At 43.0% G+C, this 26304-nt stretch overlaps 1 protein-coding gene across 1 annotated transcript in view; it reads right to left on the bottom strand.

The window, feature by feature from the left end:
* ENTPD1 (ectonucleoside triphosphate diphosphohydrolase 1) overlaps nucleotides 1-26304 on the bottom strand; it is a 95641-nt gene that overhangs the window by 20126 nt on the left and 49211 nt on the right. The window contains exons 2-4 of the mRNA XM_052661067.1: nucleotides 19060-19187; nucleotides 5289-5406; nucleotides 2056-2206 (exon numbers count right to left, since the gene is read on the bottom strand). Coding sequence (XP_052517027.1) covers nucleotides 2056-2206; nucleotides 5289-5406; nucleotides 19060-19187 — 397 coding nt within the window. The remainder of the gene's footprint in view (nucleotides 1-2055; nucleotides 2207-5288; nucleotides 5407-19059; nucleotides 19188-26304) is intronic.

Genomic DNA, 26304 nt, shown 5'->3' with positions numbered 1-26304 from the left:
ATCACTGTGGATGGTGACTGCAGCCATGAAATCAGAAGACGTTTGCTTCTTGGTAGGAAAGCTACGACAAACCTAGATGTGTGTTGAAAAGCAGAGACATTACTCTGCTGACAAAGGTCTGTATAGTCAAGGCCATGGTTTTCCCAGTGGTCACATACGGTTGTGAGAGTTGGCCCACAAAGAAAATAGAAAACCAAAGAATTGATGCCTTCGAACTGTGGTGCTGGAGAAGAGTCCTTAAAGTCCCTTGGACAGCAAGGAGATTCACCCAGTTAAACGTAAGGGAGATAAAATGAATATTCACTGGAAGGAGTGATGCTGAAGCTGGAGCTCCAGTATTTTGGTCATCTGATGCTAACAGACTACTCATTGGAAAAGTCCCTGATGCTTGGAAAGATTGAGGGCAGAAGGAGAAGAGGGTGTCAGAGGATGAGATGACTGGACGGCATCACCAATGCAATGATAATGAACTTGGGCAAGCTCCAGGAGATGGTGAAGGCCAGGGAGGCCTAGCGTGCCACAGGCCATGAGGTCGCGAAGAGTCAGACTCGACTGGGTAACTGAGTGTCACCGGTTGTGTAGCATCCTTTCATGGCTTCCCATTATTTCCCAGATAAACTCCAATCTCCTTGGCATGGCCCATGAGGCACACTGTGATTTGAACCTTGCCCTCTTGGAATCCCACTCAGAACCTGGCTCTACCACTTGCCAGATGAGTGACCTTTGGTGAGTTCCTTAACATCTGTGCACCACAGCTTTCTTAATCTGGTTAAGAATAGCTAATGGTACCTCTTACTTTATAGAGTTACCTCCGTAACATGGTGCTGAGAACATAGAAAAGGCCCAACAAATACAAGCTTCTACCACTATTATTGTCACTATTGATATTTACCCTATGCACCCTGTGTTCCATTTGTGCAGAACTATCTATAGTCCTCTGAACAGGCCCTGGTCTCTCACATATCCCTCTTGGGTACAGTGATTAGAATACAAGATCCAGGAATAGGAGGGACTTGTGTCTGACATGTAATAGGTGTCCAATAAACATAGGTTATCAGAGAAGGCAATGGCACCCCACTCCAGTACTCTTGCCTGGAAAATCCCATGGACGGAGGAGCCTGGTAGGCTGCAGTCCATGGGGTTGCTAAGAGTCGGACCTGACTGAGCGACTTCACTTTCACTTTTCACTTTCATGCATTGGATAAGGAAATGGCAACCCACACCAGTGTTCTTGCCTGGAGAATCCCAGGGATGGGGGAGCCTGCTGGGCTGCCATCTATGGGGTCGCACGGAGTCGGACACGACTGAAGCGACTTAGCAGTAGCAGTAGCAAACATAGGTTATGGACTACATAACATCTCCTTGGCCTGTGATGCCCTTCTCCCAACCCCCAACAAGCCCTCAATGATTTGGCTCATGCACTCCTCCTCTGGTGAGTCTTCTTGATCTCCTCCCATCCTTGGCAGGGACAGGTATGTTCCTGTAGCAGCTCTGAGCACTCCTCTAGCAAAGAATTGGCCACCCTGTATCAAAACTCTGATCTTGGGAGATGAATAGTCTATTCCCATGTCCTGGGACAGAGGAGGCGGTCACTACACACCCAATCAATGAGTGAACAAACAAATGAAAAATTAAGCCGATAGGTGCCAAGTGGTGACCAGTAATGCTGTGCTGGGACAATTTGTGTCTTGGGACATCTGTGATCTCCTCTGGGTCTCCTCCTCCCAGATATGGAATGGCTAAATCTGTTACCCCAAATATCAGAGTATACAGGCTCCATCTTTCTCTGTGCCATCACTCCCTTGAATTCCCTGTGGGGAGATCAGCACGAGGGCTTTTTTTTTTTTTTTTTTTTACATATGTAAACTCCCATTATTATACATTCAAAGACTTTGGGAATATTATCTGTTCACTGACATTTTCTTTCTTCGGTGTGGACGTTTAGCATCTCTAGAATTGTGTTAAGAAGTAGTGTGGCATTTGCTCATAGTTCAGAGGCTCTAGTGCAACCAAGCCCAACTCCCAGCCGCGCTCAGTCCCTACAGGCTGCTATACCTGAGCAACCGCATGCCGGCTGTGGCTCCCAGGTAAACAGGCGTTTCTGTGTGCTGGATTGATGGAATCACTTTCCTGGCTCTTTCCATGCATGCAGTCAGATAAACATTGATTTCATTTAATTTTTTAGCAAAGCTTGAGATTCCAGGACCTAGAGAAAGATGTAGAAGCAGATGAAAATAGTTTTTAAAAGTAAAGGACATATCGTCACATTATTAGAGAAAATAGTGATGTTTTCTGAGAAAATGCAAGCAGATAATTTCTTTTTTTGGTATTTATTAGGTTTTGGTGGGCTTCCCAGGTGTCTCAGTGGTAAAGAATTCACCTGCCAAGCAGGAGACCCAGGTTTGATCCCTGAGTTGGAACGATCCCCTGGAAAAAGAAAAGGCAACTCATTCCAGTATTCTTGCCTGGGAAATCACATGGACAGAGGAGCCTGACAGGCTACAGTCCATGCGGTTGCAAGTCAGATGTGACTTAGCAACTAAACAACAACATTAGGTTTTGGTACTTAAAGGATAACTCACTGAATCTAACCTTGGTAGGATTTATTGTCACACCTCGAGCTAGTTTTGTTTGCTGTTCAATAATTTTGCCACTGGGTGGTGCAATTTTCACATTCAATGACATAACCTTCCTAAAAACAGGCTCTCGGATTTTAATGGGTATCTTATAGATAACTACTCTATATATAGCTGCTTTATGACATTTCTTCCACAAAGCTGTAGTTAAAAACACTAATTCCTAGAAGACCAGAAAGGTGAAAGGTAACATTTAGAACAAAAATTAAGAGTCTCATGTTCTACCGACTGAGCTAGCCGGGCACCCAGAGAGATGGCGTGGGGAGGGAGGTGGGAGTGGGGTTCAGGATGGGGAACACGTGTACATCCGTGGCGGATTCATGCTGATGTATGGCAAAACCAATACAATATTGTAAAGTAATTAGCCTCCAGTTAAAATTAATTAATTTATATTAAAAAAAATTTTTTTAAAGGAAGAAAAATTAAAATATGCACCAGGCACATGGGCTTTTACTGAAAAGATAGGAATGGCTACTAACTGGCTATATAATTGTGGCCAGTCCCCTAGAATTTCTGAAGCAAAATTTCTTCCTTCGTTAGAAAAAACAGGAATAGTATTCATGATTCCTCAGCAATTTTCCCATTCTGATATCCTGACTGCCTTGCAAAACTGTTTATCCAGTTTTAGAGCCTTTTAAACTGTTGCTATGGAGAGGATTAGAGCCAAGATTCCTTAAATTTTTTAAAGTTAGCACAACAATTTTGGCTCATTTTAAGTTAAAAATGTACATTTTCAATGCTTTATAATGAGGATTTGCTTTAACAGTAAGTATCCAGATCTTATCCATGCTGCTGCTATTGTTTAGTTGCTAAGTGGTATCTGACTCTTTGTGACCCATGAACTGTAGCCCGCCAGGCTCCTCTGTCTATGGGACTCTCCAGGCAAGAATACTGGAGTGGGTTGCCATTTCCTTCTACAGGGGATCTTCCCAACCCAGGAATTGAACATGCATCTCCTGCACTGGCAGAGGGATTCTTTACCACCTAGCCACCTGGGAGGCCTCTATCTCACCCATATCATTCACCAGTATCATTCGCCAAATTTTAAACAGCTTGTCCACTTCACTGTAATAAGAAAAATCAGCTCCAAGTTACCAGCTAACTGTTTTGATTCCAAAAAGTCTGGCCTTCAGTAACTGGTGGCTCTCAACTCAACCTTTTTTTCTGTTTAAATATTTGATTAGAGAACTCTCTCCCTCTTTCTCTTTTGAGAAGGGAAAATTACGGCATTTATTAGACCAAATATGCACGGGATAAATCTCCATAGATAGCTGCGAGGTTAACACAGCAACACGACTTTCAGAAATGGAAGGCAATGAATAATTAAATAGAAGCCAATAAAATGACGGATTCGGGTTTTAAGAAATGTTTGAAATACTATCTCAGAATTTATGAGACCAAACTGAGGACATCAGGCACTGGATACCATGACTTGCTGTCTTAGAAACACCTCCTATTTACAGCTTTCCTGACAAACTATGAAAAGTCAATTATCTTCTGTCTGACTAAAACTAAACAGTAGGTCCCTGGCTCCAAAGGCCAAGAGAGGAGTCCGAAGATGACAGTGCCATATGGTAACATTCAGTGCCTGCTGGAGTGTTAGATGGGAGGGAGCAGAGGGAGCTGTTGTCAACAACTCTGTCTTGTTTTGTGACCTGGAAAGAAAACTGACTAGGAAAAAGCTCAGCATGCAATGCAGTGACTCAGAGTAGCAGGGAGCCTGGAGTTGTAACTAGGAGGAGAGATTCTTTCCCTAGGTCTGTTCCTACTCGCAAGTCACTAGACTTTCAGATTTTTTGCTTCCTTTTCTGTAAAACAAGATTTCAGTGATCCACAGGGTCTTTTTTGCAACCCTAAGGGTCTATGATTTGCCTGCCTATACAGAAGCTAAAGGCTTTTAGAAATTTCTTCCAAGCCTCGAATTAGAGGACAAAGATTGAGAGCAGCAGTTCTCTGGACCAGCAGCATCAGCATCACTTGGGACCTTGTTAGAAATGCAAACTCTCAGACCTTGTCTCAGACCTACTGACCCAGAAACTCTGGGGTGAGAGCAGGCATCTGTGGTTCTGATGCAGGCTCAAATGTGAGACCCACTATCTAACACGTGGGTTTAAAGTTGTGCATGTCTTTGCCCAGCAAAGGAAACCACCAACAAAACGAAAAGACAGCCTACTGAATAGGAGGAGATATTTGCTAATGAGATGACCGATAAGGGTTTAGTTAAATTGGAGATCTCAGTTTGAGCTCCAGTTCCATCACTTACTAGCTCAAGTAACCTTAAACAAGTGGCATAACTTCTTGAAACCTCAGTGCCCGCACTGACAAAAAAAAAAAAAAACGGGAATACATTCCTTACAGGGAGATTATGAGGATGAAATAACGCATTTTCAGTACTTGGTGCAGAGCACACAGAAGCGTCCTGTTGACAGGAGCTATTACCGAATTATTCTGAAGTTTATTTTTCAAGGGCTATATCATTAAGGACTAATTCCAATACTATTTCATAATGATAATACATTAGTTATAAAATAGCAACAGTAGCAGCTCCACTACGTTCTCACCTGACTTCCCTTTTCCTCGTGTGTTTCACTTTTCACATGCCTCTTGTTCTCTTGTGCCCACTCTCTCCCGGCCCCTTTTTCTTCGTCTTACCTTTCAGCTTGCATTCTTCTATCTGAGTCACCACCCCCGTGTCATTCTCCTTCTCTGCCGGCCATCTATAGATGTACAAACTCGTGTGAGAGGAGCCCGCATCCAGCACAATCCCAAACTGAGGGCAAAACAAACCGAGAACTTGTCAGCATTACATCATTCTTCTCCACATTGAGCTTGCAACAGAAAGGACACAAAAGACAGGGGCTTTCAGAAACAGGAGAAAGTATTTCAACTCATGGTGAGGGTGGGTTGGGTGCTGGGGGAGTGAGTGTCTGGAGCTGTGCTGATCACAAGATCGACCAACACACCAGTCCCTCTAGAACTGTGGCTCTCAGTGCTGGCTGCACGTTAGCAACATCCAGGCTTTACCCAAGGAGGGGCCTGCCATTGGAAGCTTCTCAGGTGATCAGTATACTGAAGTAGCTGAGACAATAGAAAGTGAATAGAAAGCAATTAATCCAGCAGCTCCCAAGCCTGGAATCATGTGACAACAACGTGAAGAGTTTCAAAGGCTACTGCTGCTAGTGTCTGGCTCCCAGATTTGTGATTTGATTGGTCTAGTATGTATGAGGTCTGGAAGAGAGATATCGAAAATATTAAATGTACCTGTTTTTTTATTACAAATATAGCTATAAATTGTATTCGATAAATTTTAAAAGATTTTTACTTTGATTTCACGATTTTGGCTTTTAAGCATAGAAGGCATGGAAAGAAGAATGAAGCAAAGGAAGAGGGTGGAGGAGGAAGGGTAAGAAGACAATATGAGAAAGAATGAGGTGGCCAGAACAGAAACCTGCCTCTTCATATTTCACGAGGATGGGGATGCACCAGCAAGGGTTGTGAGGAGTATTCTATAAGAATTGGCTGACTTAACCTTCACTGCTATAAAGGACATACTGTTCTCATCCCCAATATACAGATGCGAAAAGAAAGTACCAAAAGGTTAAGTAGTTTCCTCAAGATTCAGAGTGATTAGGTGATGGAGCCTGGATTTGGATCAGAGTTAGACCTAACTAAGGCCTTGTGTTTCTAGTACAGAGGGACAGAGGAGCAAGGTATAGGAAAATAGTCTTCCAGTTGGCGCCCCACTGAAAGGACTTCTAAACAGGGATGACTGTAGCAGAGTGTCCTGATGAATTTTTGCTCGTACGCACATCCATATAAACCACCACCAAGGTGAAGGTCAGTTCAGTCATTCAGTTGTGTCTGACTCTTTGCGACCCCATGAGCTGCAGCACGCCAGGCTTCCCCGTCCATCACCAACTTCCAGAGCCCACCCAAACTCATGTCCACTGAGTCAGTGATGCCATGCAACCATCTCATCCTCTGTCGTCCTCTTCTCCTCCTGCCTTCAATCTTTCCCAGCATCAGGGTCTTTTCAAATGAGTCAGCTCTTCGCATCAGGTGGCCAAAGTATTGGAGTTTCAGCTTCGGCATCAGTCCTTCCAATGAATATTTAGGACTGATTTCCTTTAGGATGGACTGGTTGGGTCTCCTTGCAGTCCAAGGGACACTCAAGAGTCTTCTCCAATACCACAGTTTAAAAGCATCAATTCTTCGGCACTCAGCTTTCTTTATAGTCCAACTCTCACATCCATACATGACTACTGGAAAATCACAGCCTCGACTAGACGGACCTTTGTCAGCAAAGTAATGTCTCTGCTTTTTAATATGCTGTCTAGGTTGGTGATAACTTTCCTTCCAAGGAGCAAGCGTCTTTTAATTTCATGGCTGCAATCACCATCTGCAGTGATTTTGGAACCCAAAATAATAAAGTTTCTCACTGTTTCTACTGTTTCCCGATCTATTTGCCATGAAGTGATGGGACCAGATGCCATGATCTTAGTTTTCTGAATGTTGAGCCAACTTCTTCACTCTCCTCTTTCACTTTCATCAAGAGGCTCTTTAGTTCTTCACTTTCTGCCATAAGAGTGGTGTCATCTGCATATCTGAGGTTATTGATATTTCTCCCAACAATCTTGATTCCAGCTTGTGGTTCCTCCAGCCCAGCGTTTTTCATGATATACTCTGCATATAAGTTAAATAAGCAGGGTGACAATATACAGCCTTGACCTACTCCTTTTCCTATTTGGAACCAGTCTGTTGTTCCATGTCCAGTTCTAACTGTTGCTTCCTCACCTGCAAACAGATTTCTCAAGAGGCAGGTCAGGTGGTCTGGTATTCCGATCTCTCTCAGAATTTTCCACAGTTTATTGTGATCCACACAGTCAAAGGCTTTGGCATAGTCAATAAAGCAGAAATAGATGTTTTTCTGGAACTCTCTTGCTTTTTCCATGATCCAGCAGATGTTGGCAATTTGATCTCTGGTTCCTCTGCCTTTTCTAAAACCACCTTGAACATCTGGGAGTTCATGGTTCATGTATTGCTGAAGCCTGGCTTGGAGAATTTTGAGCATTACTTTACTAGCATGTGAGATGAGTGCAACTGTGTGGTAGTTTAGGCATTCTTTGGCATCGCCTTTCTTTGCGATTGGAATGAAAACTGAGCTTTTCCAGTCCTGTGGCCACTGCTGAATTTTCCATATCTGCTGGCATATTGAGTGCAGCACTTTCACAGCATCATCTTTCAGGATTTGAAACAGCTCAACTGGAATTCCATCACCTCCACTAGCTTTGTTCGTAGTGATGCTTTCTAAGGCCCATTTGACTTCACATTCCAGGATGTCTAGCTCTAGGTAAGTGATTACACCGTCGTGATTATATGGGTGGAAGATCTTTTTTGTACAGTTCTTCTGTGTATTCTTGCCACCTCTTCTTAATATCTTCTGCTTCTGTTAGGTCCATACCATTTCTGTCCTTTATCGAGCCCATCTTTGCATGAAATATTCTCTTGGTATCTCTAATTTTCTTGAAGAGATCTCTGCTGCTGCTGCTAAGTCGCTTCAGTCATGTCCGGCTCTGTGCGACACCATAGATGGCAGCCCACCAGGTCCCCAGTCCCTGGGATTCTCCAGGCAAGAACACTGGAGTGGGTTGCCATTTCCTTCTCCAATGCATGAAAGTGAAAAGTGAAAGTGAAGTCGCTCAGTCGTGTCGGACCCTCAGCGACCCCACGGACTACAGCCTACCAGGCTCCTCTGTCCATGGGATTTTCCAGGCAGGAGTACTGGAGTGGGGTGCCATTGCCTTCTCCAGTCTTTCCCATTCTGTTGTTTTCCTCTATTTCTTTGCATTGATCGCTGAGGAAGGCGTTCTTATCTCTCCTTGCTATTCTTTGGAACTCTGCATTCAGATGCTTATATATTTCCTTTTCTCCTTTGCTATTCACTTCTCTTCTTTTCACAGCTATTTGTAAGGCCTCCTCAGACAGCCATTTTGCTTTTTTGCATTTCTTTTTCTTGAGGATGGTCTTGATCCCTGTCTCCTGTACAATGTCACAAACCTCTGTCCATAGTTCTTCAGGCACTCTGTCTATCAGATGTAGTCCCTTAAATCTATTTGTCACTTCCACTGTGTAAACATAAGGGATTTGATTTAGCTATGCAACATTTTCTAGCCCCCAGGTCGTTTTCAGTGTCCCTCTCAGCCAGCTTCCCCCACAGGAGGCCAGTCTTGACGTCTGTCACCATGGAGGAGTTCTGCCTGTTTGGAACGGCAGTAAATGGGCTCACACTGTATGCACCCCGATGTCTAACTTCTTTCATTCCACAAGTCTCTAAGATGCATTCAGGCTGTGAGTATCCATAGTTTGTCCCTCGTCGCTTCTGTGCTTCATTATATGCATGCACTGTATGTTTATCCATTCCACGGTTGGACATTGGAGTGGTTTCCAAATGTGAAAAACATTTTGTGGGCCTAAGCACCCATTTATTTCAGGTATCTCCCAGGAGTAGATTGCCCACTGGGCTTCCCACGTGGCACTAGTGGTAAAGAACCCACCTGCCAATGCAGGAGATATGAGATGTGGATTCAACGCCTGGGTCAGGAAGATCCCCTGGAGGAGGGCATGGCAACCCACTCCAGTATTCTTGCCTGGAGAATATCATGGACAAGGGAGGCTGGTGGGCTACAGTCCATGGGGTAACAAAGAGTTGGACAAGACTGAAGCAACTTAGCACACAAGCAGACTGCCCAATGCCCATTTTGAGCGATTAAGACTCATCTTTGGTGACGCCCCTGGGTTTAATCAGGAAAATAAATGACATGGTTATCAATGTCTGCCACAGGCTTGTGAGGAGATTATGGTGGCTCGGGTGCCTTTTATTTGTCACCCCTATCCTAGAAAGAAACATCAAGCAAAGTAAATGGAAGGGAAAGGGAAGTAAAGGATGAGAAACCAAGGAGGTGCTTCTCAAGTGTGAGCCAGCCACTCACTTGAGTCACACTTTGCTGCCCATCTGAGCTGCGGACCTCACAGTGTGGTCTGCCACTTGATACTGCTTAAGTCAGCAGTTTTATATCTATCGCCTCGTATTGTCTTATCACCTGCGAAGAACCTAAGAGCCTCCAGGAAGAAAAGAAGAATTAGAATTAACTGACCTCCCTGAACCACTGCTGCTGCTGCTGCTGTTAAGTCGCTTCAGTCATGTCCGACTCTGTGTGACCTCACAGACGGCAACCCACCAGGCTCCCCCGTCCCTGGGATTCTTCAGGCAAGAACACTGGAGTGGGTTGCCATTGCCTTCTCCAATGCATGAAAGTGAAAAGTGAAAGTGAAGTCGCTCTGTCGTATCCAACTCTTAGCTTAGAGACCCCATGGACTGCAGCCCACCAGGCTCCTCTGTCCATGGGATTTTCCAGGTAAGAGTACCTGAACCACTAAGGAAGGGAAGGTCGCTCAGTCATGTCCGACTCTTTGCGACCCCATGGACTGTAGCCTACCAGGCTCCTCTGTCCATGGGATTTTCCAGGCAATAGTACTGGAGTGGATTGCCATTTCCTTCTCCAGTGGATCTTCCTGACCCAGGGATCGAACCCAGGTCTCCCACATTGTAGACAGACGCTTTACCGTCTGAGCCACTGGGAACCACTGCGGAGAGCTAAATGTCAAGCTTGTTGAGGTGTCGAGTTTTCTTCCATTTCGCCACCAGGGAGTGCCACTGTCCTGCTGTGTGAGCCTCCCTGACCTTCCATAACCTCCACAATGTTCTCTGCCCCCTTTTGCACAGTGGGACTTCCCTATGCTGACCAGCATTACACCCTTACAAAGGAAAGGGCCGGCATGCTGGTTTTGGGCATGGTGATGAAGGAAACGGCACAGACTCCTGTGCAACTAGGCCTGCAGTGAGATCAAACCAAGAATCGCCTAAGGTGGTGACCTCTGTGCACAGAGAGAAATCTAACTGAGATCTGGGACCTTTAAACCCATGGGAAACCTCCCAGTGTGGAGAAAGAGCCTCAGGACTTACGTGGCAGAAAACCCTGCTTTTCCCTAGCAGGGTCCCTGAATTCTCCCTGCCAGAAAATGTCCTAACTACAGAAGTACATGATAAAGCCTAGCTAGGCAGCAGCGCAAGCAGCCTTATTCTGGAATCAGGATATTCTATTCTGTCTACTCTGTTGACATGAAACTTACTCTTCCAGTAGAACAGAGGGACCAGGCTTGCTCCTATCAGCCTGTTTCACCAAGGCCTTACACAGTGAGGTGATTGAGAGACGAAAACTTTCACCACATTTCATTTGACAAGTGCTTGAGAAGAGCTGGTAGACAGATTTTAACACAGGAATTGACGTATACATTTCACCTTATATATATAGCAGCTAAACTGTTGAATTGTACTAAATGTGTTTTGTCTTCCAAAATGGATTGCACACACACACACACAAAATTGGCATCGCTTGCTGTCTTATGGATAGGTAAAGCTTGATTGTCTGAAAATTCTTAGGTTTGAACATATGGGGTGTTTGCCTTTCATTGTTGCAACACTAAAAGCATATTCATTTGCCGTTCATCGCTGGCTCATTATAGAGTTAGAAGTTCATTTCCCCTAACTGAAATGAACTTTCACAGTTCATTTCCAGAGCAGTTTGACTTGAATGGGTACTTTAATAGTTATGCCTCACCTGACCAATCTAGAACCCCAGGAGCCACTAGCTTTTGTTCTCTTTCCTTACACCAGCATTTTCCAAAGCACTAAGCCTGCAAGGACCCGGGTGAAGAAAGCTTCCCAGAAGTTTGGGGAATGCTTGCTCCCCATCCTGGGCTCATGAACCCACTATGTAGTGACTACTTCAGAGAAGTCTGACAGTGGAGAAACCCGCTTAACCTTGTTTAAGCTGGCATCCCCCAGACTCGGTGACAACAGAATTATGTTTTAAATACAATCTCCACCCTATAGAAATGCTTTGTGAAATGCTTGCCATGTTATCACTCTACCCAGTGTGTCTCTGTAGCTCATATTTAAGACATTTCTAAAAGCCCATATATCCTTCACATCAAAGAAAAATCAAAGATTTGAGTAGCGAGCTAGAGATCTGACATCCTCTTAATATTATTTTCAATATTACTTCATTTTTTAAAAGTACTACAAGTTTATTAAATAGCATCTAGAAAATTAAGAGAAAAGGAAAAAAGACATTTACGATTTCACCAACTAGACGTCACTGTTCCTTTATTCCCTTCTGATCTTTTTCAATTCGTGGTAATTTTTATATAGTTGTGATCAGACTGTGTAAATCCTGATCTTAAGCTAGTTTTTGGTCGTGTACATGATTTTATCAGTGATAATTGGTCTTGATGAGCTATGTTGAGTGAATAGAAATAGTAGTCTAGAAAGAGGGTGTTGGTTCTTGAGACACGAATGTTGGAGCCTTGGTGAAGATCTGGGGATAGGGTGGCAACAAGCCTGAGCTCAGGGAGACTAGAGGCCATGTGGAGGGGGGCAAGATCTTATCTTAGGATGGAAATAATTCTACCTCTGCAAATGTCATAAGCCCAGCTTCTGAGTAAGTCTCCTTCAATGTGAAAAGAAAGAAAACTGGAACATCAGATGACGCGCTTCTACCCTTGACTTGGCAGAACTGGGATGTTCAACCCTCTCCTTGCTCAGAAAACTGCCCTCATACTATTCGACCCCCAGTTCCCCACTGGCCATGAGATTTCTGTTCCAGAGACTTGGCCCCGAGAGCCCTTCACCTGGGACCCAGCCCTGGTGGGCCTTCTCAGATTCGGATCTGCCCTCTTAATCCATGCCTCGGGTTGCCTGTGTTTTCCCTCTAAAGACAGTACTTATAACAATGTGTACTTACATATTTACATGACTAGTTGATTCATATCTGTCTTCCCTGTTAGATTCTAAGCCATGTTAGGGCAGGTCTGTGTTGCTTACTATGGTATATCCAGTATCTACCATGGTAGATCCTATCATGTGTTAAGTGCAAAGAAGGAATTCAACAGACAATTGCTGAGTCACATGAACGAATGAGGGGAGTTAGAACTATATGGTCCCTAAACTCCTTCCAGTCCTAAAAGATGTGAATATTCACAGTCTAATATCAAGTAATACCATTGGCTTGAGTTCCATCCCTCCCCCACGACAAAAACCCCAGAAGTCAGGTAACATGGGCTACAGTGTGAATTAACTGTTTTTGGTTTCTTCACACATATTGGTCCTTCAGAATCTTTCTTAAAAGCCCTGTAGTTTTAACGGTAACTTCAGCAACCTCATCGCTCTGTTTCTGTGAGCGCTTTAGAATAAACAGAGCTTGTCCTTTTGAATGACTCTAGCGCTCTGTAAACAAATCAGGTCTGCATTAGCTACAGGGATGCTGGAAGCACCTGGAAACAATTAGGGACCATTTTCTTCTCTTCTTTTTTCTTTAGCTGGAGTTACTAGACCTTTAATACAAACTGCAGTTTTGTTGTCTATTATTTTTATTTTTTAATTGTGGTAAAATACACAGACCCTACAACTGACCAGGTTAACTATTTTTAAGTGCACAGTGCGGCATTAAGTACATTCGTACTATTGTGTAGCCATCACCACCTCTCATCTCCAGGTGTTGCTGCTTTGTTTTTGTTGTTTTGTTTTTAAATCCAGTGGAGTAAAAATACTATAGATATTTTCCAAGAGTATTTGAGGTTGAAAATTGATGCAAATTCTTCCAAATTCTCCATTAAAAAAAAAGAAAAAATCACAAGCACTATCCTAAAAAATACAACTTTAGTTCCCAGTAACAAAAGCAGATGCCCAGCACAGGTTAGCAGCAGTTGGAAATCTTGGGAGCACCGGCTTCAGTGACCACAACACACCAAGAGCTGAGGGCCTTTCCTTAAACTCATCCCCAAAGCAGTGTAGACAGCTGGTCTCCACTGAGAGCTTCTGATGCACTGGGCACTCTGATAAGTGAGCTGGCAGTCCTATTCCATTTAATCCTTACAGCCATCTTCCAAGTAGCTATTATCACCATGTTACATATAAGGAAACTGATGTGTGGAAAGAATTTGCTTGCCAGAAGTCTCAAAGCTAGCAAATGGCAGATCTGGGGTTGAAATCAAAGCTGTCTGGCATTCCAGGGAAGCGGCAAGTTTTAATGAAGGCATGTGGTTTTGGACAGGGTCAGTTTGGTGCCTTAGAAAGAAACCTGTGAGGTTCTGTGTGTGCCAGAATGTGCAATGCTTGTGCTGTAGCAATATCCTGACAGGTCGATAACTGCAATTTAGGAAGTGGTGAGCCAAACAGACCTCAAAGCTACCTCCCCACCAGGTCCACAGGACAAAAACACTTTCCCAGGGGACATACAGGTACAGATAATGATTCTTCAGTATATTAAGGTCCCAGTTTGTTTGCTTTAATGTGGTCACTGCATATTTACCCAGCAGCAGTTCCCAGACTTTAATGTCACAAGAACGGCCCAGGATGCCTGTTATGTGTGTGGATTCCTGGGCCCTACACACTGGAGGTCTGAATTATGTAGGCTCTGGGAATGAGGATGTGGAGCCAGGACCCAGAGGGCGTCCTGAGGCAGAGGCCTGCCTCCCACACTGACAAATTCTGCTGTCCTTCTTCACATCCTCTTCACATCCAAGCAGGGAGCCCACTCTACTCACTGAGTCAGCAAACTTCTGTGAGGCCACCCCAGTCAGATGCTGTGCTGGCCGTAATTTAACATTTATTCTGTTGACAGTTCAGTTAATGATTGTCTCTTCCACTAGACTATAGCTTCGTGAGGATCAGGACCTGGCCAGTCTTGCTCACTGCTGTATTCCTAGGGCCTAAAGCAGGGTAGATGGTCAACGACTATTTATTAAACGAATGAATGGAGTGAAAGGTTAAGACAATATTGATATATGCAAAGATGAATGAAACCCAGTCCTTGCCTCAGAATGCTTACAACCTGGGTGGCTGGGCAAGTAAGGCCATCAGTACAAAAGAGAGTTCTTGTGTTTTGTGAGATATGGTCAGGCATGAGGCAACCACTTTCCAACCAGGCTGAACCCAAACTGGATCAGGCAGGAAGATGAGAAGACTGGATCTTTGGAACTGGAGGGCTAACCTGAACTGGGCTAGAAGAGGGCGAGTCAGATGGGAAGAGGCAGGGAAAAGATAAGTGGTGATCTGTCACCAGGTAGACAGGCTGCAAAGATGATAATGATAACACGTAAGTTGCCAACAGCAAGGGTGTGTGGCGGGCCAGTATCCTGTTCTGCACTTCACACTGCGTTTACTTTATCCCACTCAATTCCTACAGTAATCTACAGGATAGCAGTGATCAGCTCTGTCTGACAAATGGAGAAACTGAGGCTCAGAGAAGTTATGTCCTATCTCTATAAGGGCAGAGCTGAGGTTTAAACCCAGGTGGTATGAATCCATGGCCCCTGCTATGTTGCACTCCAAGCAGACAGAATTGATGATCCCCACAATAAGACAGGGATGAAGAGTCAGGAAATGTGTAGAGACAGCCGAAAGCCTTCCCGTTCAGAAGCATATGGCCACCACCCTCTTTAAACAGAAGCATGGAGAGATTGTTCTCAACATGACATCCAAGGTGTTCCATCTTTATCTTAAAAGGTCCTCTAAAGAATCTAATGATAAATAATTATGAAAAAATAAATTGGGAAAGGAGTATGTCAAGGCTACTTATTGTCACCCTGATTATTTAACTTAAATGCAGAGTACATCATGCTTGGATGAAATACAAGCTGGAATCAAGATTGCCAGGAGAAATATCAATAACCTCAGATACTCAGATGACACCATCCTTATGGCAGAAAGCAAAGAAGAATCAAAGAGCCTCTTGATGAAAATGAAAGAGGAGAGTGAAAAAGTTGGCTTAAAACTCAACATTCAAAACACTAAGATCATGGCATCCGATCCCATCACTTCATGGCAAATAGGTGGGGAAACAGTAGAAACAGTGAGAAACTTTATTTTGGGGAGCTCCAAAATAACTGCAGATGGTGACTGCAGCCATGAAATTAAAATATGCTTGCTCCTTGGAAGAAAAGCTATGACCAACCTAGACAGCATATTAAAAAGCAGAGACATTACTTGGCCAACAAAGGTCTGTCTAGTCAAAGCTATGGTTTTTCCAGCAGTCATGTATGGATGTGAGGGTTGGACTATAAAAAAAGCGGAGTGCTGAAGAATGGATGCTTTTGAACTGTGGTGTTGGAGAAGACTCTTGAGAGTCCCTTGGACAGCAAGGAGCTCCAACCAGTCCATCCTAAAGGAAATCAGTCCTGAATATGCATTGGAAGGACTGATGCTGAAGCTGAAACTCCAATACTTTGGCCACCTGATGCAAAGAACTGACTCACTAGAAAAGACCCTGATGCTGGGAAAGATTGAAGGCAGGAGGAGAAGGGGACGACAGAGGATGAGATGGTGGGATGGCATCACTGACTTGATGGATATGAGTTTTAGCAAGCTCTAGGAATTGGTGATGGATAGGGAAGACTGGCTTGCTGCAGTCCATCGGATTGCAAAGAGTCAGACATGACTGAGCGACTGAACTGAACTAACAGGAATCTAATCACTAAAATCTGGTGGACCTCAGTGTCTCTCACAGTATCTCCTTAATACCTTAATTCCATGGCAATGCCTTAGTCCCAGCCTAATCTGCCTTGTCTACACAACGTCAGGAATATCCTACCTGATCTCTCTTCTAATCTGCTCTCCAGCCAAGAAGAATCTCAGAAACACAATCTGCGCCCCACCTCTCTGTTTGCTTCCCAGGTAGCTCAGTGGTAAAGAATCTGCCCACCAACACAGGAGACATAAGAGACGCGGGTTCTATCCCCGGCTTGGGAAGATTTACTAGAGGAGGGCATGGCAACCCACTCCAATATTCTTCCTGGAGAGTTCCATGGACAGAGGAGTCTGCGAGGCTACAGTCCATGGGTTACAAACAGTCAGACGCGACTGAGCACACAGGCACACACCCTGTTTGAAATATAAGCAGTGATTGACAAGCATGACTGCTCATTAAAATCACCTGGGAAGGTTCTAAAACATACCCCCAAAGATTCTAACAGACCCAGGGTAGAGTCCAGAAATGAGTATTTTTAAAAAGCTCCCCAGGAGCCAATCTTGAGCACTGCTACAGCTGAATGAGATATCCATCACTGAGCTAGGCATACTCAGGTGGAAGTCTCCTCTCCCACCATTCCTTCCTGCCCTATGTTCAATATTTTAGCCATGATGAACTGTTGGTGATTCCCCAGGATCATCTGTTTATTTTCAGCTGCCACTCTGCAACAAATGGTATGGTCTTTGTCCAGAAAATGTCCTAGCTCACCTCCTGTCAGACTCCTTAGTGTTCTTCATTATTTGGCCCCAAGGCCACCTCCTCCGTGAAGTCTTCACATGACCAGGCACAACTGGTGACTCCTTCCTCTGGGCAGCTGTAGCACACCTATATTCACACGTCTCTGTTGTTCTGAAACTATGTGTACAAACGACTCTCTCTCCTACAAAAGGGTACCAGAACAGTGATGCTTCAGATAACTTTGGTGGCCACTTCATGCTTTTGATCAGCATTTTTCTAGCTCAACCTGTATCTTACCTCTCTATTTCTTCACAGAGTCTTCTCTCCTACTACCTCGTGGTCCCACACAGCCCCTCTGACATATGCGTAAACCTGGAAGTGACAAGGAGCTAACCTCTGGGGCAACCCTTGACCAACAGGGATGAGGACGCAGGGATAAATCCCTACAGCAGTAATTCAGAAGTGCTTTCTCCACAGCTCTTCAGAGGGTCCTAGTGGGATTGGGCCAGTCATACTACTATAAAGATTCACTTTAGATGACAAAGACCTTGTTCCATTTTTCCAGGCCAACAAAATAACACAGAATCACAACAGTCTTGAAGACAACCATCATGAATGACAAAAAGTCATCCATGACCACAAGTATTCACTGAGAACACAGAGCCTGAGTCTGTCATGGATTTTGCCTCCTAAGCCATCTCCCTCACCAATGATGCAATAATGGACATATAAAAAGGTCAAATCAAGAAGGCAATCACATACTTTTGGAGCTGGTAAACAAATAGCACAACCAAGATGTCATGAGGCTTCAATTGTGAGTGAAGTTTAGCCAAGAGAGCCAGCATCACTGAATATTTAAAGTCAAGAGACCATTGACAGTGAGATAGTATCAGCCTTCAGTGCTGACAAAGGGGCTGCTGTGCACAGCCCCACTGAGTTGAATGTGTGTGGCAAACAGATGCCAATGTAACATCCAGGCCTCTGCTATAGAGCAAATGATTTGAGTAAGTGGCAGTAGTTTCAGAGGCCTGGCATATGCACCCATCTTTCCAGGCTCAAAGTTTAGTATATTCAAATGCAAAAATATATATACTTCTGCATATGTATTTCAGGGTTTCCATAATATGTCACTGCCCACACATATATATGTGTTTATTAGCACACTGGTCTCTGGGCTCTTGAAGATTTATTAACTATAATTCAAATGAAAGTTTAAAATCAATGTATTTACAATAAAAACTTAAACTTACCATATGTTTTTAAATTAATGGCCTAAATAATGAACATATTACAAGGTATTAGTGAGGTATTCATGTCTTTGGAATTGAACTTTGATTAATTTGAAAGGAAGCAGAAATAAATCACAGCAGAGTTAATGACCCTAATTATTTTTAATGATACACACACACACACACACACACACACACACACACACACTAGCTCTTCAAATGTGGAAATTTCACAAGAAATCTATACATCCATGAGTTCATTTCAAGTTACTATATTCAATACATGTATGTGGTCTCCAGGGGCTTTTTAAAAAATTGATCTTTAAGTTGATTTCTTTTTAATATTTTAGAGATGAGGAAGAAGCCTTCGCCAGAATCTTTGACTTCCAAAGTGCTTCATACAGAGCTGTCTAGTAAAGTTTATTGTTTTGGTGATAGTGATAATAATGGAGTAAGAACAAAGAATGCAGTGTTCAGTAAACAAAGGGTTCATTGTTTCCACAAGGAGACCAACAGTAGGAAGCAGAGACAGTACTAGAGTTATGGAAACCAACACAGTATATCACAGATCTGGATGTGGTGAATAAAGCACTTGTCTCTGTTAGAATACAGATTTAATCAGTTTGCTGAACAATCGTAAAGACAATTATCTTTCCACCCCTAAAATTGATCCAAGGCATTCTCTCCTCCAGAATAAGCATCCGCTACCATTTTACTCACCTAGTTCAATGGAGCCTGACTCGCTCCTGGGCTTCCAGAACCTCAACTCCTACTGCTCCGATTTACCATAACTCCCCTTTCCCTCTGCCCCATCCAGGGACCCTAAAACACATGTACACACACACACACATACTCAGGGGTTTGAGTTACCTTAACATTTTCTGGCAGTGCTTTGTTCTGGGTCAGCCCCAGAGCGAGCAACGCTATCACAGCGATGATGCAGGAGAAACCAAGGATGCTCAGTATGTTTTTAGAGCAAAATACCTTCAGTTCAGATTCTAAAATCAAAAGAAGAAGAGAAAACATCAGTAAGAGATGACCAGACATTGGTTTTCCTCCCCTTTCTGTATGGCCTTGTGCTGGTTTTCTGGAGACAGCAAAGAAGATAAAAGGTGAACTTTATCCAAGAGGCACTTGCAAAGTAATTGGGTAAAAGTTAAAAAACAAAAGTATGTGTCTGTACTGTGATGAGGGCCAAAACTGAGTGAGTGGCTGTGGTAAGGAGAATGGGCAGAATTAGGTCAGTGATGAGATACAAGATAAGAAGGGAAAATCCCAAACGGGCAGCTTATTTACTAGGTCAGACAGATATAGGGACTTCCCTGGTGGCTCAGACCGTAAAGCGTCTGTCTTCGATGCGGGAGACCCGGGTTCTATTCCTGGGTTGGGAAGATCCCCTGGAGAAGGAAATGGCAATCCACTCCAGGACTATTGCCTGGAAAATCCCATGGACAGAGGAGCCTGGTGGGCTCCAGTCCATGGGGTCGCAAAGAGTCGGACACGACTGAGCGACTTCACTTCACTTCACTACTTCACATAGATCTATCAAGGTTAAAGCAAAGATGGCCTTCCTCATTTTTAAAATCTACCAAAATATGAGTACAATATTAAAAAGTATTCAGAATGTATCACCAAGCAAACATCAAAGTCCCTCTGCTTCAAGACATTTCCTGGCTTGACCTTCAACTTCAACCACCCTTACATGTTAAATAACTGTAGGTAATAACATAGGGGCTGTGGAGTTTTAAACATTTCATCATTTGTATTATTTTATCTATCTTGTAAATACTTTCATCATCACAGGCCATAAAAAAGTTCCAGAAGGAGAATTCTATAAAGGGCAAATTTACTTTGAGCAGGATAAACAGAGCCTGCGGCAGTGGTGAACTCTCATCCTTCCACTCTAGCTTCCCAAACTATCCCCAAACCTTTTCCTAAGCCTTTGGGGAAAAAGGATGGGGTCACGTTAGAGAAAAAAAAAAAAGCATATGGAAATGAGATGGGCTCTCCAAAATAGTTTGCACGTCCCTAAGACAGAAGGCAAGGGATTAAAGCAACTGAAAGAGGAACTTGAGTCCCCTCCTCCTCTTTCCCTCTTGCTCAGCAGCGGCAGCTACGCCAACACAGGAGCTCCTCCTTGAGCTCGTGAGCACAAGCTTGGACTTAATCCAAAGGGTGGTGATTGCTTGGGTCTCCAGTCTGCACCTACCTCTAGAACCTTGAATCAGTCTGTTTCCATCAAGCCAAACAGTACAAAACTTAGGGGGGAAGTTCTAGCAACACCATTATCTACTTCTTCCAAACAAAGGAACAATGAATGAAATACACAATAAATGAAATGTCCCCCTCCTCCCTTCCCAAAGGAATCTCAGTTTTGTTCAGATGCCTGCCGCTCACCCAAGCACCTCATACACCTCCTGGGAAGGGGCTGACTGTTCTACATAATCTCCTTCCCTCTCCAGTAACTGGTTCAACAGTGGGCACATACCCCCAAAACAGCCTGTGAGACCCTGGAGGAAGACTGCTGGGACAAGTCTAGGAAAAGAAAGGAAGCATTCTCTCTTCTTCATCAGACATGGTCCAGCCAATGATGGTAGACCAGAGAGATGGAAGGAATTTGAGTTCTTGAAGCATTTTGAGCTGCTGAAACAACTTATCCTGATCTGATCCTCTCATGAGACTCAAGCTTTGATCCAATTAGAATGATGATTTAAATACCTTGAAGCTAAAACATCCTGATACAACTGTGACAGGAATGTCCTTTTTGCTGCCAGGGCTGTGGGATCTGGAAAAGAGCCCCTTAGCTAATTTTACCTATCTTGGTTCCCAAAGTGGTGATACTGACAAACACAGCTTATAAGCAGCACGTGTTTTAGATGAAAAATTACAAATCTAATCTAAAAATTGCACACTGCAATAATAATTCTACTATAACAGAACTGTGAATACTCCCTCAAACTGTTCAAAAGGTCTACCTATTCTTTTGTTTCTGTAAATATGACAATTTTGATTATTTCATTTTCCTTTCATCCATTTGGATGTAATGAAAATGACCAAAAAGGTCCTGCTCGTTGGAATTGGCATCTAGTTGGGAAGATAGATAAGTCAGAAAAGAAGTCTGCAGATAAGGACTTCAGGTCATGAAAAGTGTGGAGGAGAAATTCAAACCAAGAAATGTTATAGAGTGACTTGCAGCAGAGTTGGGGTGGAGAGATGAGACTAACGGTCAAGAAAGGCTCTCTGAGAAGATGACATTTAAGCTTAGACCTTAAAGGTGAGAAAACACCAGTTATGAGAAGGAGAAATAACATTTTAAGAAGAGGAAGCACAAGCTGAAAAAGCCCTGAGATGGAAAATAGCTTGAAGTGAATCTGTTTCTTCCTTTTTCAAATGAGAATATTTACTAAATCATTATTATCACTGAACAGTTGAAAGTGTACTTTTCCAGGGAACCCTCCTACACTGAGGGTGGAAATATGACTTGGTGCAGCGACTATGGAGAACAGTATGGAGGTTCTGCAGAAAAATAAAAATAGAATTACACGGGGAGCAAGACCATCCCCAAGAAAAAGAAATGCAAGAAAGCAAAATGGGTGTCTGAGGAAGCCTTACAAATAGCTGTGAAAAGAAGAGAAGACAAAACAAAGGAGAAAAGGAAAGATATACCCATTTGAATGCAGAGTTCCAAAGAACAGGAAGGAGAGATAAGAAAGCCTTCCTCAATGATCAGTGCAAAGAAATAGAGGAAAACAATAGAATGGGAAAGACTAGAGATCTCTTCAAGAAAATTAGAGATACCAAGGGAACATTTCCTGCAAAGATGGTCTCAATAAAGGACAGAAATGGTATGGACCAAAAAGAAGCAGGAGGTATTAAGAAGAGGTGGCAAGAATACACAGAAGTATACAAAAAAGGTCTTCACAACCCAGATAATCACTGGTGTGATCACTCACCTAGAGCCAGACATCCTGGAATGTGAAGTCAAGTGGGCCTTAGGAAGCATCACTACAAACAAAGCTAGTGGAGGTGATGGAATTCCAGTTGAGCTATTTCAAATCCCAAAAGATGATGCTATGAAAGTGCTCCACTCAATATGCCAGCAAATTTGGAAAACTCAGCAGTGGTCACAGGACTGGAGAAGGTCAGTTTTCATTCCAATCTCAAAGAAAGGCAAGCCAAAGAATGCTCAAACTACCACACAATTGCACTCATCTCACATGCTAGTAAAATAATGCTCAAAATTCTCCAAGCCAGGCTTCAGCAATACATGAACTGTGAAGTTCCAGATGTTCAAGCTGGTTTTAGAAAAGGCAGAGGAATCAGAGATCAAATTGCCAACATCCGCTGGATTATCAAAAAAGCAAGAGAGTTCCAGAAAAATATCTACTTCTATTTTATTGACTATGCCAAAGCCTTTGACTGTGTGGATCACAGTAAACTGTGGAAAATTCTGGAAGAGATGGGAATGTCAGACCACCTGACCTGCCTCCTAAGAAGTCTGTATGCAGGTCAGGAAGCAACAGTGAGAACTGGACATGGAACAACAGACTGATTCTAAATAAGAAAAGAAGCACATCAAGGCTGTATATTGTCACACTGCTTATTTAACTCATATGCAGAGTACATCATGAGAAACGCTGGGCTGGAGGAAGCACAAGCTGGAATCAAGATTGCCGGGAGAAATATCAATAACCTCAGATATGCAGATGACACCACCCTTATGGCAAAAAGTGAAGAAGAACTAAAGGACCTCTTGATGAAAGTGAAAGAGGAGAGTGAAAAAGTTGGCTCAAAGCTCAACATTCAGATAACAAAGATCATGGCATCCAGTCCCATCACTTCATGGCAAATAGACGGGGAAACAGTGGCTGACTTTATTTTTCTGGGCTCCAAAATCACCGCAGATGGTGACTGCAGCCATGAAATTAAAAGACATTTACTCCTTGGAAGAAAAGCTATGACCAACCTAAACAGCATATTAAAAAGCAGAGACATTACTTTGCCAATAAAGGTCTGTCTAGTCAAAACTATGGTTTTTCTAGTACTCATATATGGATGTAAGAGTTGGACTATATAGAAAGCGGAGCACTGAAGAATTGATGCTTTTGAACTGTGGTTTTGGAGAAGACTCTTGAGAGTCCCTTGGACTGCAAGGAGATCCAACCAGTCCATCCTAAAGGAAATCAGTCCTGAATATTCTTTGGAAGGACTGATGTTGAAGCTGAAACTCCAATACTTTGGCCACCTGATGTGAAGAAGTGACTCATTTGAAAAGACCCTGATCCTGGGAAAGATTGAGGGTAGGAGGAGAAGGGGACAACAGAGGATGAGATGGTTGGATGGCATCACCAACTCAATGGACATGAGTTTGAGTAATCTCTGGGAGTTGGTGATGGACAGGGAGGCCTGGCGTGCTGCATTCCATGGGTCACAAAGAGTCAAACACAACTGAGTGACTGAACTGAACTGAACTGAGGATCCCACAATCCTACTCCTGGGCATATAATCCAGAGAAAACCATATTTCAAAAAGATAAATGCACTCCAATATTCATCGCAGCACTATTTACAATAACCAACATGTGGAAGCAACCTAAATGTCCATCAATAGATGAATGAATAATGAAGATGTGGTATATATAATGGAATATTACTGAGCCATAAAAAAGAACAAAATAATGTCATTTGTAGCAACATGAATAGAATCAGAGATTATCTCACTAAGTAAGGAAGAAAGAGAAAGACTAATACCATATGATATCACTTACACGTGGAATATAAAATATGGCAGAAATGAACCCATCTACAAAACAGAAACAGACTCACAGAGAACAGACTTGTGGTTTCAAGGAGGAGGGGAGAAAGGACAGTGACGGTTTGGGAGTCTGGGGTTAGCAGCAGCAAACTGTCACATTTAGAATCGATATTAACAAGGTCTTATTGCATAGTGCAGGGAACTATATCTAGTCTCCTGGGATAAACTATACTGGAAAAGAATATTTTTTAAAAAAGTATGTATTGTATAACTAAGTCACCTTGCTGTACAGCAGAAATTAGCACAACACTGTAAATCAACTATATTTCAATAAAAAATAATTTAAAAAAGAAAGTATACTTTCCCACATTTGCCCAGCTTTTGCAGTGATATCCATATTATTAGAATATATTCAAGTCTTTCATCACATTAGTCTTATCGAAGATATGATAACAAAAAGAACTTAAATCAGAGAGGAAATTTAGAATTTTTCAAAAGCTGTATTATCAAAAAAATAATGACTGTTTTTCATGTGAACTAAGTTACTTAGGAATAAGTAAAATACTATGCTTTCTATGAACTATGCAGATAGTTTTCAGAAGTCATTATCACATGGGAGGAAGCCAGGTTCTTAGGAAGTGGTTTACCAGATGTGGGGGCTTCCCAGGTGGCTCAGTGCAGTAAAGAATTCATGTGCAATGCAAGAGATGCGGGAGACACAGATTTGACCCCTGGATCGGAAAGATCCCCTGGAGAAGGAAATGGCAACTCACTCCAGTATTCTTGCCGGGAGAATCCCATGGACAGAGGAGCCTGACAGGCTACAGTCCACGGAGTGGCAAAGAGTCAGACACAGACTGAGCAAAACAGCAGACATGGGGGTCCAGAGGTGGGCTTATCTAAGACATCTCCATAAAAGGGAGCCACTTGTCCTTCTTCCTAGGCCCCAGAGCTCTTTCAGATGTCATGTCTGCTACAGTCAAGTTCTATAATGGAAAATTCACAAAGACTGTATCCCCGTGAAAAGCTCCTCATTTTGTTTGTGAATAAAAGAAACGTGGTTTGTAACATACAATGTGAAATTATATTTTAAAAAACAATTTCAAGAAACATTTTTACCAAAAATATCTAAACGATGAAGTGTTATATTGCTTTGAATTTTCCCACTATCCTGAGGAACTTAAGACTGCCCCTGCCCTCTTATTCCCTTCCTGTCACAGGATGAATGAGAAAGTTTCTCTGTTTTGGCTAAGAGCCAGGTAGAAATGTCAATTCTTCAGTTGACAGAGACAAAACTGAAGGAAACCCAAGCTTTGACAAAACAGGCTGATTTCAAGCCAATTAGCTATGTCAGAGGCAAAAAAGCTGATTCTTTTTAACTCTAACAGAAACAGTTATCATGACATCCAGAGCTGGCATCCTATTAAAGATGAAAATTATGTAATCTGTCCTTAGTCAAAATTCTGCAATACAGAGAAATCCCAGCTTCTCTACTTTATGATACCAAAGATGTTTTATTTTAAAATTTCACTCTATTAGTAAGAAAGATTTGGGGTGTTGGCAGATGTGGTGGATTTTAGGCAAAAAGAGAAAAACAGAAGTTTTGCTCTGCAGATTCAGTGTGACGCATTAGATTCAAATCGTTTCCAATTTCTGATGGGTTACATCCAGACCAAGCTTGGCTTGTCATATAGAGAACAAAACAGCCAATACAGACAAGCACTGGAGAGTGCGCATCAGTGGAGTGCTGTGGCCCCTTCCTGTGTTTACACAGCGCAGTGATGGGACACTCACTGAAGCTCAGGGCACTGGTCCTAATCTGACTTTGCCATTTCTCCAGCTCCTAGAGTCTCTGCCCCCTCTCTGCCTCTTCCTTCCTTTCCACTGGGGAGTTCTTGGTGACACATACTTAGATTGTTCTCACATTCAGGGGCTTTAAGATCCTTTCTCAGCTGCTTCATTCCAGGTCCCTTAGACTCAATCTCTTCTATGGCAACATCCCTCCCTCTGTTCCAATCACCACCGCTTCTCTATAATAGCCCTTTCTGGTATCTCCCTAATTCTTTTTCCTATCAGAATCCATCCTTCATGCACCTGCAGAATTCCTCCATAACTGATATTCCCAGGGCTCTTCCTGATTAACAATGAAGGTAGTTTCCTTCTGATTGCCAGATGAAAACTTCACTGTCAACCCAGCCCTCTCAGCCCTTTAGAAATTTAAGCACTTCGCATCTCACCATTCCAATAAGCAGATGTGTGTGTCCGAGATCATGCTGCCTGACATTACTACCACTAGACTGTATGCTCCCTAAGTGCCACGACTTTTTTCTGGTTTGTTCATTGCTATAGTCCTATTTTGAA

The sequence above is a fragment of the Budorcas taxicolor genome, chromosome 23 (assembly GCF_023091745.1).
Source record: "Budorcas taxicolor isolate Tak-1 chromosome 23, Takin1.1, whole genome shotgun sequence".
In the NCBI taxonomy this organism is placed as follows: domain Eukaryota; kingdom Metazoa; phylum Chordata; class Mammalia; order Artiodactyla; family Bovidae; genus Budorcas; species Budorcas taxicolor.
The sequence above is the reverse complement of the archived record's forward strand: the minus strand, read 5'-3'. Positions and strand labels throughout refer to the sequence as shown.